Source organism: Aythya fuligula, chromosome 1, assembly GCF_009819795.1.
Source record: "Aythya fuligula isolate bAytFul2 chromosome 1, bAytFul2.pri, whole genome shotgun sequence".
NCBI classification, from domain to species: domain Eukaryota; kingdom Metazoa; phylum Chordata; class Aves; order Anseriformes; family Anatidae; genus Aythya; species Aythya fuligula.
Genome location: NC_045559.1, coordinates 28694971 through 28706328, shown reverse-complemented (window position 1 = coordinate 28706328; position 11358 = coordinate 28694971). Strand labels below are relative to the sequence as shown.

The following is an 11358-nucleotide window of genomic DNA, read 5'->3' as shown; positions in this document are numbered from 1 at the left end:
GGCAACTTTTTGGCGCGCTCTGGGAAATCGCCCTCTGCCCCTCAGCACGGTGCGAGCCTCAAATGTTCGCGTTTGGGAAATGTTATCGTTTAACCTCTTGTTGGTGGATGGGAGTGTTGTTACTGGGCTCAGCAGAAGACAAAAAATAACAGTTTTGGGGGAAGATTCACATTTTAAGCCACACGAGTTTTACACCACGTGGGCTTTCGGTATAGATGCAGACGGCAAGAAGGATTTCTGGGCGGTTAGCGTGAAAAAACACGCTGAATTCCTTCCTACTGCCACCAGACACGGGTTTTATTCCCCTATTTTCACAGCGTGTCCCTTCTGACAAAAAAAAATAAGGATAAAAACCCGTTTTTTATTCCAGTCGCGCCCGCCACGCGCGCAGAGCCCAGCCAACCCCCTCCTCCCCCCGATTCCCGTCAGCCGAGCCCGCCGCCCCCAGCATGCCCCGCGTCACGGCGCCGCTGACGTCGCCGGCCCCTTCCGCGCGGCCGCGTCACGGGTTTCGCGCGGCCGAGCCGGGCGCCGCCCGCTGATTGGCCGCGGCGGCGGCGCGGCGCCAGGCCCCGCCCCCTCGGCTATAAAAGCGTCGCCGGGCGCCCCCTCGGCGCCTTTCGCCCCGGGTGCCTGAGAGGAGAAAGATGCATCGACTCCGCTCGCGGGCCTCCACGGGGATTTCTGCCTTCGCCGCCCGTCCGTCCTCCGCCTGCCGCCGCCAATCCCCTCCGCTGCCCCGGCCCGGGAAGGCCGCCTCGCAGAGACGTTGGAGTAAAAAGCCCGCCTGCTCCTCCATCGGCTGATCCTCGGCCCTGCCCGGCCAGGGGGGGAGCGCGGACGCCGGCAGCCGGCCGGAGGGAAGGGCAGCGCGCGGGGAGCCCGCCGGGACCAGCGCCGCCGCGGCCATGCCCAAGGCCAAGAAGCGGGGAGGCGCCCACCAGCGCGGCGCCGGTGAGACGGCGGGGCCGGGGCGGGCCGGAGCGGGGAGCGGGAGCGGGAGCCGCGGGGCCTCCGTGAGGCGCCCGCCGGGCCCGGGCTCCGCGCGCCGGGGCGGGGCCGGCGCTGACAGGAGCCGGCTCCGGGGCCGCCGGGTCGCGGGCAGTGCGCATGCGCCCGGGGGGGTGCGGGCGGGGGGGGAAACGGGCCTGGAGGCGGCGGCGGGGCCCGGCCCGCGGGGGGGGGGGGAGGCAGGGGGTGAGGGCTGCCCGCAGTTTGGGGGGAAAATCGGGGGTTTGGGGCTAAAAGGGGGTTGTGGGGAGTGCTCGGCTTGTGTGGAGGCGGGTGTGTGGGAAGGAGAAGGGGTCGTGGTGGCCGCAGGGCGGGGAGGCTTTGTCACGCCTGTCACGGCCCTGACCCAAACCGCGCAGGCAGCTTCCAGCATCCTCCTGCGGCCGCTTTTATGCCCGTCTGCGTTGGCTATTGCCGTGCTGCCCTCTGGGTTTGACACCACTAGGAGCGTGAAGGTGGCTGTGCCAGAGCTCTGAGCTCTACACGTTCTCCACCCCTGCAAGCACGCTCGTGTTTGCCCCCTGTAACCATAGGAAACACCCCGAGTGTGGGCAGTGCGACAGCCAGACGTCTAGGGCCTGTTAAGCATCCACAGTGTGAATCCAGCCTTGCTGGAAAACGCTCACACGTTGATCAGTTCAGGCTTGGTTCTGCCTAAATGAAAAAGCTTTGCTGGAGTCTTGGTCGTCAGGAAGTCTGCCTGAGACAGGCGAGCATTGTGTGCTGGCCTCTGATGTAATTTTCCTGGTACAATTGCCTCCAAATAAAGTGGAAGAGTAAAACTCAGAGTTCTATGGAAGGCATCTGGAAAGGAGGCTGTTGGACAAACAGCGGTAAAATTGTTATTTTTTCATATTCAACTTCAGTAGATACAGCTAGAATTAGGCAATAATAGGCTATATTATATTATAAAGAATAAGGCAATATAGTAGAATAAGGCACTAATAGAGCTTACAGTATTACCAGCTCAAACTTGCCCAATTATTACTGCTCTGAAAATAAGATACAGACATGAGAAGCTCTAGAGATGAGTACTAGAGGCAATAATGATGCTTTCTTAAAAAAGATTGAAGTTACTAAAAAGAGGCCTTCTTAAAGGGGGGAAAAAACATCTTATTGCAACTTTGATGTTTTAGCTTCTACTAAAAATGAGCTAAGACTACAACTCTTTCAGCTTGCTTGGAAAATAAATCTTAACAGCTGGAGCAGTTGATCAGAGTGAAGGCCTGCGTGTTGCTGATAGTGCACATACTGCACTTAATCCAGTAAATCCCACGTTGAACTGGGTAACGTATGTTTGCCTACTCTTCTAACCTAGACCAGCTTGAAGTCCAGCAAAATTGAAAAGTAAAGACCGTGGCAAGTTTTCAGGTAGCTGTTCCTAACAGTTAATATAAAGCTATTTTTAGGGCACAGTCACAGGAGAGTGCAGTAACGTGACTTGGGTTACAGAATAATCCTAAACCTAGAGTTAGGAATGCTACCAATACTTGGAAAACTAGGTGGGTTCTTCCCTACTGTTCACACGTGATTTTTCCAGAGCTGAGCCCAACAAGTCTTCTGGACAGGTGGGAATAAAGGAGGAGGTAGGGGGCAGGACACATGCTTTGGGTCTGGATCAGAGCGAGTGGGTGTGTTGAGAGGATTAAATTCTACTTTTGGTATCCAGATCTTTCTTCTGTGTTCAAGTTACTGACCAGTTGTGTTCATCTTTCTTTAAGGTGGTCAGCCCAGAAATGTGCAGCCTTTTAGTGATGAAGATGCTTCAATTGAAACTATGAGCCACTGCAGTGGCTTCAGTGATCCTGCTAGCTTCACTGAGGATGGTAAATTCTTCAATTTTTATCTTCCTCCTTTATTATTAGCCTACTTTCTGTGGGAATTACAATGTTTAGAGACAAAAAATCAAGGATCACCGCAAAAAAATAGCGTTACAGGGGAGGTGGGAGAGTTTGAGATGGAGTGACTTGCACTTAGTGGTTTGGGGTGAGGTTTGTACTGTGGAAGACCACAGTGTCTGTGTAGGCAGCAGCTTGTCTTCTCCGCAACCTGGGCTGTTGTTAATGACTTCTTGCTGGGAGGAGAGGACCTGAAGGCCTGCTCCTGCTTCAGGGGGGTGAGCCTGGGAGCCTCCCCTGTGAATACGTGTGGTACTGTGTGGAATATTCCCGTGTGCCAGGGGTAGAAACGCTGGACAGGATGAAAATGTACTGCTGGCTGGATGGGTGCTGGTCTGTCAGTTGTGCAGAGCTTATGTAAGAGCCAATTAAGCCCTGCATTCATTCTTAGAACATGTAATGAGTAGGTACAGAAACAGCACGGGTGTATCAACTGGTCAGCTTTCATAAGAGGCAGTTCAATGTAGTTGTAATACTGAACAATTCTGTTGCTGTTGTCTATGCTGAATGACTTATTGGTACTAAAAATGTTCAGTGTTAGATACTAATGTGTACACTGATAAAATATGTGTCTAAATCAATTATTTCTTATGAACTAGGGCCTGAAGTTGATGAAGAAGCCACTCAAGAAGACTTAGAATACAAATTGAAGGGATTTATTGATCTTACATTGGACAAGAGGTATAGTATGCTTTGAAGAATTGAAGAAATTAATTCATACGTTTGGTGGCTTCCTGATAAAATAGGGGAAGTTCTTTGTATGCTTTCTGAAACTACCTTTATTTCACATTGGAGAGGACTTGCTTTTCTTTTGGATCTGAAAAGCCTACGAAGTGCTTAGATAAGTGAGAATCAGACGTTCCTAAGAGCTTCAAGTAGAGTGACTTTATTTCTAGCCTGTTGTGCTATTGTGAGCTGTGATTCCAGCCTTGTGTCGGAACTTTCCACTCCTTGAGGGAAGGAGATAATTGATAACACTTCATGCTTCATAGTACCGCAGTGGGTTGCTCTCTGTTGGGACCAGACAGATGTAGACTATGGTAAAATCAAAGGCTGAGCTTTAACTGGCGTTGATTTCAAGAAGTTTTCATTCTTTCTTTTTAACAGTGCCAAAACAAGACAAGCAGCACTTGAAAGTCTGAAAAGTGCATTTTCTTCTAAAATACTATATGAATTTATCATGGAAAGGAGAATGACACTAACTGACAGCATTGAGCGCTGCATAAAGAAAGGTAAAGTGCTTGCTATTAGGAAGCTGTCATGCCAATGACATGCCTTGTTTGTTTGGAAGAAGTGTGTGAGGCTTCTCTAGTACTTCGTAGTATTTAATTTAGTTCTGTTTACAAAATTCCTTTTCTGAATTTGGATGGCATATTTTAAGTGACCTCAAAAATTAACTGGAATTACCTTCCGTCATTCTGTTTGGTTTCTGAGTTTCCGCTTAAAGGTTTTCAAACTAATGCCTTTAACTAAAGGGAGGAGTGCACGGGGTGATCACTCACCACAGTGTGTTAATGTCTAGGTAAGAGTGAGGAGCAGTGTGCAGCTGCCGGACTGGCATGTCTCCTGTGCGTGCAGATGGGGTCAGGCATTGAAAGTGAAGAGATTTTTAAGACCCTTGGTCCGGTTTTGAAGAAGATCGTCTGTGATGGAACAGCCAGTGTCCAAGCCCGGCAGGCCGTAAGTCTTGGAAGGTTTAATGCTTCTTGCCATTGAGGGGCAGAGGGCAGTTTTAGGCAGTCTCACTATTGTGTCATCCAGAAGTAAAGGTTACTGCACTAGTGTAAACACCTCATGTTGACGTATGCTCAGGGTGATGCATAGCAAATTTCACTGTCTTAGAGGAACTCCACATAAAGCTTGAATGTCATTCTCCCCTTTAACCTAGGAACTCTGCTGGAGAGCTGTTACAGCTAGTATTTTTGTGCATTTCTTAACTTGCAATATTGCACTTGCCTTAATCACAGTTCTGAGGGCTGAGTGACACAGGACACGTTTTCAGATTGTCAGTTCTTCTTTCAGGCCATGCTGTTACCTTTGTTCTCGGGTGATTTTGTTTAACTCCTTTAGAAAAATGTTTTCCCTCTGATTGTGCCTTTCTATATTTATATTTTATATTTATAAAATAGTATCCGTCCTCTGGAAGAGGAAATAGTTCAATAGCAGTTGTTTCTACAAACAAAAGCTAGCCCTGGCATTTAATATGATCTTTGAGGATAGTTTTGGATACCGTGTGGTTTTGTAGAGCAAATGTCACTTTGGAAAGAAAATCCTGTTTCTTGTAAGGAGAAGTGGAACAGAATTGGGGTAATAGGGAAGAGACTTGTGGGACCTTGCAATAAAAGTTGGGTAGTTCCAAGAAAGGCTGTTGAAGTCAGTGTTCTCACGCCATATAACTAATAGTGGGCAGAGGGAAAAATTTCCTACAGCTGTAAATAAATGCCACGTGTCCATTACTATTTTTAATCTGTATAATTTTACTAGTGGACTCTGTGGGGATTTAAAATAAATGGACAAAGGGAGTGCTATGTGTAGGACTTGTAAGATGTTGAACAGAACATTAAAAGTGAATGCTTGAGAGTGGCATATGTTGTAAAACCATCCTGAGAGAAAACAGGAAGTGAGATCTAACTATTGTGAAGGAGCTTGGTTAAGCAATCTTGAAGACTAAGACTTTAATCTCAAGTCTTCATTACTCCAGCTGCCACATTTCAAATGCCATATTTGGACTCTGTCAATTGTAACATTAACATCAAATGCTGACAGTTCTTTTTCTTTTGTCTAGTGTGCAACCTGCTTAGGGATTTGCTGTTTCATTGTCACTGATGACATTACGGTGAGGATCAGTAATATTTCCTTTCTTTCAATTGATATGAAAATGTGCAAGTCTTCAGCAACTTCCGTAACCTTCTTACCTATGTTCAGGAGCTGTACTCCACTATGGAATGCCTGGAAAACATCTTCATAAAAGCTTATCCACGAGATAGAGACACTAATGGTGTGTCAAGTACTCCCAATACTGTTCTTCACATCAGTGCACTCTTAGCATGGACACTGTTGTTGACCATTTGTCCAATGAATGAAGTGAAGAAGAAAATTGAAATGTGGGTATCATTCTGGAAAACAGAACGTGTGACATTGCTTCATTTCTCACAGAAACGAACAGTAATTAACAACATGTTCTTGAAATATTCCTTAGGCACTTGCATAAACTTCCAAGTATGCTATCTTGTGATGATGTCAACATGAGGATAGCAGCTGGAGAAACACTAGCTCTTCTGTTTGAACTGGCACGCGAAACAGATGCTGTAAGTATCAGTCAGCAGTTTTATTGCGTTGGGGTGATGATGACAAAGTGTTAACCCATGTTACAGAATATCCCTGATCTCAGCAAGTGGCATCCAGTTCACTGGGATGGTCTCGGTAGTGAGACAGCCTCAGTTTAATGGGGTACAGCAAGATTTTCAAGCAAGTTAGCTATCATTTCTACACTGATACCAGTGCTGCAAAGTAGGACCCATATAAAGCAAACATAAACACACCACATCATGCAGTAGTTAAGAGTAACTAGAAATGCAGTGTGCAAGCTTTAGCATTTAAGTACAACACCTGCTTTTTAAAAAGCGAAACTATCCCTAAAAATAGATTTTCCAAGATAAAACGCTGCTACTGTAGTGGGAACATTCATTAGATGCTTACTGTTCTGCAGGCAAGTTCTATCGATTCCTAACCTGCACAATTCTGTTCTCATATAAAAATCTATCCTTAAGCAATAACCATGTTTATTTCTAGTATTCTTTCCCAGTATCCTCGGGAAGAACTAGTGTTGTATAATGGTTAAGCAGCACTTGTGACTATTCTAGTCAGCTGGAAATTAAGAGGAGATGTCTTGAAACAATTTGCACAAACCTTGTGCAGATGCCAGTCTTACTGTTAGAGATTTCTTAGAGTTTGCATTTGAGTTGCATTGGATACAAGCTACTCTGTATTACCTCATGCACAGCTGAACTTGTCTTTATGTTCTTCAATATGCCTTATTAATTTCTGAATTGGTTTTCTGACAGCACGAAAGAAAATTGTTTCCACTCACACAAAGCACAGTTTGTCATAGCTGCCTGAGTGACTCCTAGCTTGATGAAGGCTGCTGTGCTTTGCCAGAACACTGTCCAAAGGACAACTAGTTGACTCGAGGATACAAAACACTGGCATGGCAAAATTTGAAACAATATGCAAGGCTTGGGTGTAATTTCAAACAGGAGGGATTTGAGTCCTAACTGGAAGCCAGTATTGAAAGAAAAGGAGACCAGAACTTGATCATGTACTTGGTCAAACTTACTTCCAATAACTGTAAATTCAGTAATAAGTCTGTATTGACATAAAACCTTTTCCTTTCCATTAAGGAAAGGCTCCATTAACTGCTACCAATAACTTGCTTTGGATACTTAAAAAAACACTTCCGATTAAAGATGCTTACCGTGTTAGCCCCGACTACTAGCATGGAGCTGATAGTGTCCCACTTTTATTTAAAGAGTCAGGGACATCACTAAGTTAACAACTTGTAGAGACTTCCATGCCCAGAATTTGGAGAGGTCAGTCTCTTGCAGGGACAAATGTTGAGGTCAGAAACTGAAAGTGTTTTTTCTTTTGTGACCTTTTTTGGATTAGGATTTCTTTTATGAAGACATGGAACTTCTAACAGAGAAACTAAGAGCTCTAGCTACCGATGGGAATAAGCACCGAGCCAAAGTAGATAAAAGAAAGCAGCGATCTGTCTTCAGAGATGTTCTGCGAGCTGTGGAGGTGATCTTTTCGGCTTTTATGAATGTATTGATTGTAAACCATGTAGCGTACAACTCAATGAAAGTTACTGTTTCAGTGAAGAAGACAAAAGTTGTCTTAAATGAGACTTCAGATGATTCTGATAATTAAGTACAATTCATCAAAATTGTAATTTGTAAATTTAAATGCAACTTATTTTTTTAGGAGCTTAGCAAAGTCAAACTCTTTCCTCTGCATTTGACTTTAGTGTCAAAGAGTTGTTTTCTATTGAAAACAAGCTGAACATCATATTGTAATTACTAAATATTTATTTTATGCCCTGAGCAGTTTTTTTCATGCAAAACTTGTAGTACATCTAGATTAACATCCCAAATAGCTTGAAAAGGTTTATTTCAATATATTCTTTTAATTTTTTATTGAATTGATGTGTATAACAAATAAATCAGCTTAGTATTGAGATGTTTGTAAATGGCATCTCTGTCAGGGGCTGAAGAAGTGTTTGCATATGGGTGGGAGGGAGTAAGTGTCTTAATTCTTGCGCATCACAGATGCTAGGGAGAAGGCTTTGGAGTGATTTGAATTCACCTTTGAGATGACCTGCAAAGGATTCTGAGTCACTTATTAGCACTTGTTATGTTCCATCGTCACAAGCGTAGCTTTCTTCATAGTACTGCAGTTGAAGGGTGGGGTGCAAATGATGCTCAAACTGACTGGAAGGTGACTCAGTCTCAGAACTGCTTTTTTTCCTGGAGATGAGTCCAATTCCTGATGTCACTTTCAATAAAAGAGTCAGGTACATATACTTGAACACCTGACTTGAAAAATCATAAATGTTCTTTCCTTTAATTTTGTACAGGAGCGTGACTTTCCTACAGAGACAGTAAAATTTGGACCTGAGCGCATGTATATTGACTGCTGGGTTAAAAAACAAACTTACGATACCTTCAAGGAGATCCTGGGGTCAGGGATGCAATATCATCTGCAGGTGAGCTGCTGTTTGATCCATGCTCAGACTGTTAACTAGAGGCTTCTTGGTGGCAACTGAAAATGAGGTACAAAATCATGGGTAGGACATGATGAAATTGGTTTTTGTGTTAAGTTTTAGAAGACAACAGTTACATAAATGAAAACTTTGTTTTAAAACACTTAAATGTTTACTTGAATTTGGCAAAGTAAAGGCCATGCCTCCTTGATACAAGATCTAATACCTTGAGTTAAAAATAGAGAGGGAGAAGAACTACAGCGAGCTAGAACTGTCTGGATGAGTTGGGTTAGCAGTTCAAAGGCTTCTTTGAAAAGTATGAGACTCAAGCTGAATATTTAAATAGCTTCAGGGTGCTCCTCCTCGCCTCCTCCTGAATCCCCTTGCAGTAGAGTGGTGCAGTCATCTGGCTGCTGTAAAACTGCCCACTTCCACCATCTCTGTCCTTATCTGTTAGAGACTGCCTGTTCCCTACTCTTCCCACTTCCAATATGCATTGGAACAGAACTACAGCGTAGGGGGTGTGTGTTCCTGAAGTGTTCCCAAATGTGATAATTACGGGGTTAAAGTCTTTGGTCCAATGTGAATTGCATTTCTAAATGATTGGGGCAGGAGCTGGCATGTAACACTTTTTTTTTTTTTTTTTCAAATATTTTTACAGCCAGATAGAACAAATTAGTGTTGTGAAACCGTATGGATCTGTGTCCAGCTGCCTAGTCTTGTGCAAAGGACGTAGCAGGACAGTGTGTAACTTGCTGGGACAAACAAACAAAATCACTGGGGGGTGGCTTTGCGTTTGCTTGATAGGGCCATTTCAGTTCTTGGCCTTATCCTGGTATAAGGAGGAGCTGTTCCCTGGATCAGTTGCTGAAGTTAAGAGTTGTGTTGAGTTGCTGCTGTTTCTTAGTGGAATACTGGTATTTTACTCAGTCATCTGTGACTTTTCATCAGAAGGGAAACTTACTGTTTGATATGTCTCTTGTTTAGTCAAATGATTTTCTTCGGAATGTGTTTGAGCTTGGTCCACCAGTAATGCTCGATGCTGCAGCTCTTAAAACAATGAAGATCTCCCGTTTTGAAAGGGTAGGTTATTGAACCTCAGTATATTTTCTGTACTTAACACACTAATAGTATTCAAACTGTGGGCTTCAGAAGATAATCATCTTTAAATTAAACCAAGCTTCATTGTTTTGAACGAAAATAAATCTTCGCATGTCTTTGACCTCCTTATTTTGGCTTTTCCATTGGGGCACCTGTCTGCTTCAGTCTTCCAGAGAGGTCTGAAGGTTGATTTGGTTGCCAGTTGGTGTCAGATTTATGCTCCATACATGTGATGCTTGAGTTCATATGACAGACAGCCCTAGATTTTGGGGTTGGGGATGTTCAGGAAATCTTATACTAATATACTTAATCTATTCTGTGCCTGTATGATGCTCAAGAGTGACTAAAATTTATGGAAATGCTTCTAGTCCTTACACCCCAAACTTCCTTTAAGCATACACATATTAAAAGTCAGCCTTTGGTACAAAGATTATATTGCATGTTTCAGAAGGCCAATTCATGAATGAATTCAACCAATTCATTAAAGTAAAAAATACTTTCAATGTTTCTTTGCATTTAAAAAAAAATCTATAAGGGGCATCAAACTTCTGAATGTCTGTTATTAATTTCTCTTTTTTTTTTTAATCTTGTAGCACTTATACAATTCTGCTGCATTCAAGGCTCGGACAAAAGCTAGAAGCAAATGTCGTGATAAAAGAGCAGATGTGGGGGAATTTTTTTAGATCTCTGTGGGGTTCAATTTTAACTATTTCATAATTGATTTGTAACCTTTAATTGACTTTTTTATTTCTGTACTCAGCTTGCACTTGTGCGCAGGGATATTGTATAAAATCTGTAAATACAATGCATGTTGCTTAGTTGCATATACACTGTACATAGATTGCTGTAAGATTGGGTGCTGGGGAACATTGTAACACTTGCAGCTTGCTCCAACCCTGGATATATTGTAACTCAACTGTTCAATGCTGTGCATAAATGTAGTCAACTGCCATGTGTCAGATTGGATTCCTTACTTGATAGTAAGGTAAATTAAATGAGTTTATTGACCAAATGTTTTGTTAGGAATGTGCTAATAGGGAAGGATGAACCTGTTCATGTGATGTTATTTTAGTACCTTTTTGAACTCTGAGTCACCGATGGACAAAGAAGATGGACAAAAATTTCTTTATAGTATGAATTTATGCAGAAGAGGACTGAAGCTAAATTACCTTCATGTACAACAAAGTAGTAAATGACATACTTGCCTCAGTGTAAAATAAATATCCATGTTTTGAGATTGGATGTTTAATTTTTGGAATAAAGATCTTTCTCACTGCTTCCTTTGTCTTAGTGACTATTCATTTGGGAAGTTAGAATGCTAGCACAACCTGGGTTTTGAAGGAGAGGAGTCCTTCATGTGTAACTACAGTTACCTGCCTATTCTGATACGGTTGACTTAGTAAGATTCCTTGGCAGATCACAGAATCATCTAGGCTGGAATAGACCTTAAGATCACTGAGTCCAACCTCTGACCTAACACTAACCAGTCCTTCACTAAACCATATCACTGAGCTCTACATCTAAATGTCTTTTAAAGACCTCCAGGGATTGTGACTCCACCACTTCCCTGGGCAGCCCGTTCCAATG

General features: G+C 43.4%; 1 protein-coding gene across 1 annotated transcript; it reads left to right on the top strand.

Annotated features, from left to right (window-relative positions):
• Nucleotides 1–629: 629 nt before the first annotated feature.
• Nucleotides 630–11049, top strand: IFRD1 (interferon related developmental regulator 1). Its single transcript, XM_032202866.1, has 12 exons — nucleotides 630–954; nucleotides 2733–2837; nucleotides 3509–3590; nucleotides 4017–4141; nucleotides 4432–4589; nucleotides 5695–5745; nucleotides 5835–6013; nucleotides 6109–6217; nucleotides 7575–7709; nucleotides 8545–8673; nucleotides 9658–9753; nucleotides 10365–11049. Exons 1-12 carry the CDS (start codon nucleotides 909–911, stop codon nucleotides 10452–10454), a joined length of 1305 nt encoding a protein of 434 aa, XP_032058757.1. The 5' UTR covers nucleotides 630–908; the 3' UTR covers nucleotides 10455–11049.
• The last annotated feature ends 309 nt before the right edge of the window (nucleotides 11050–11358 follow it).

Coding starts and splice junctions, on each gene's coding strand:
- IFRD1 (XM_032202866.1), top strand. CDS start 909: ATGCCCAAGGCCAAGAAGCGGGGAGGCGCCCACCAGCGCGGCGCCG. Junction 955..2,732: donor CGCCCACCAGCGCGGCGCCG/GTGAGACGGCGG, acceptor TCTTTCTTTAAG/GTGGTCAGCCCAGAAATGTG. Junction 9,754..10,364: donor AGATCTCCCGTTTTGAAAGG/GTAGGTTATTGA, acceptor TTAATCTTGTAG/CACTTATACAATTCTGCTGC.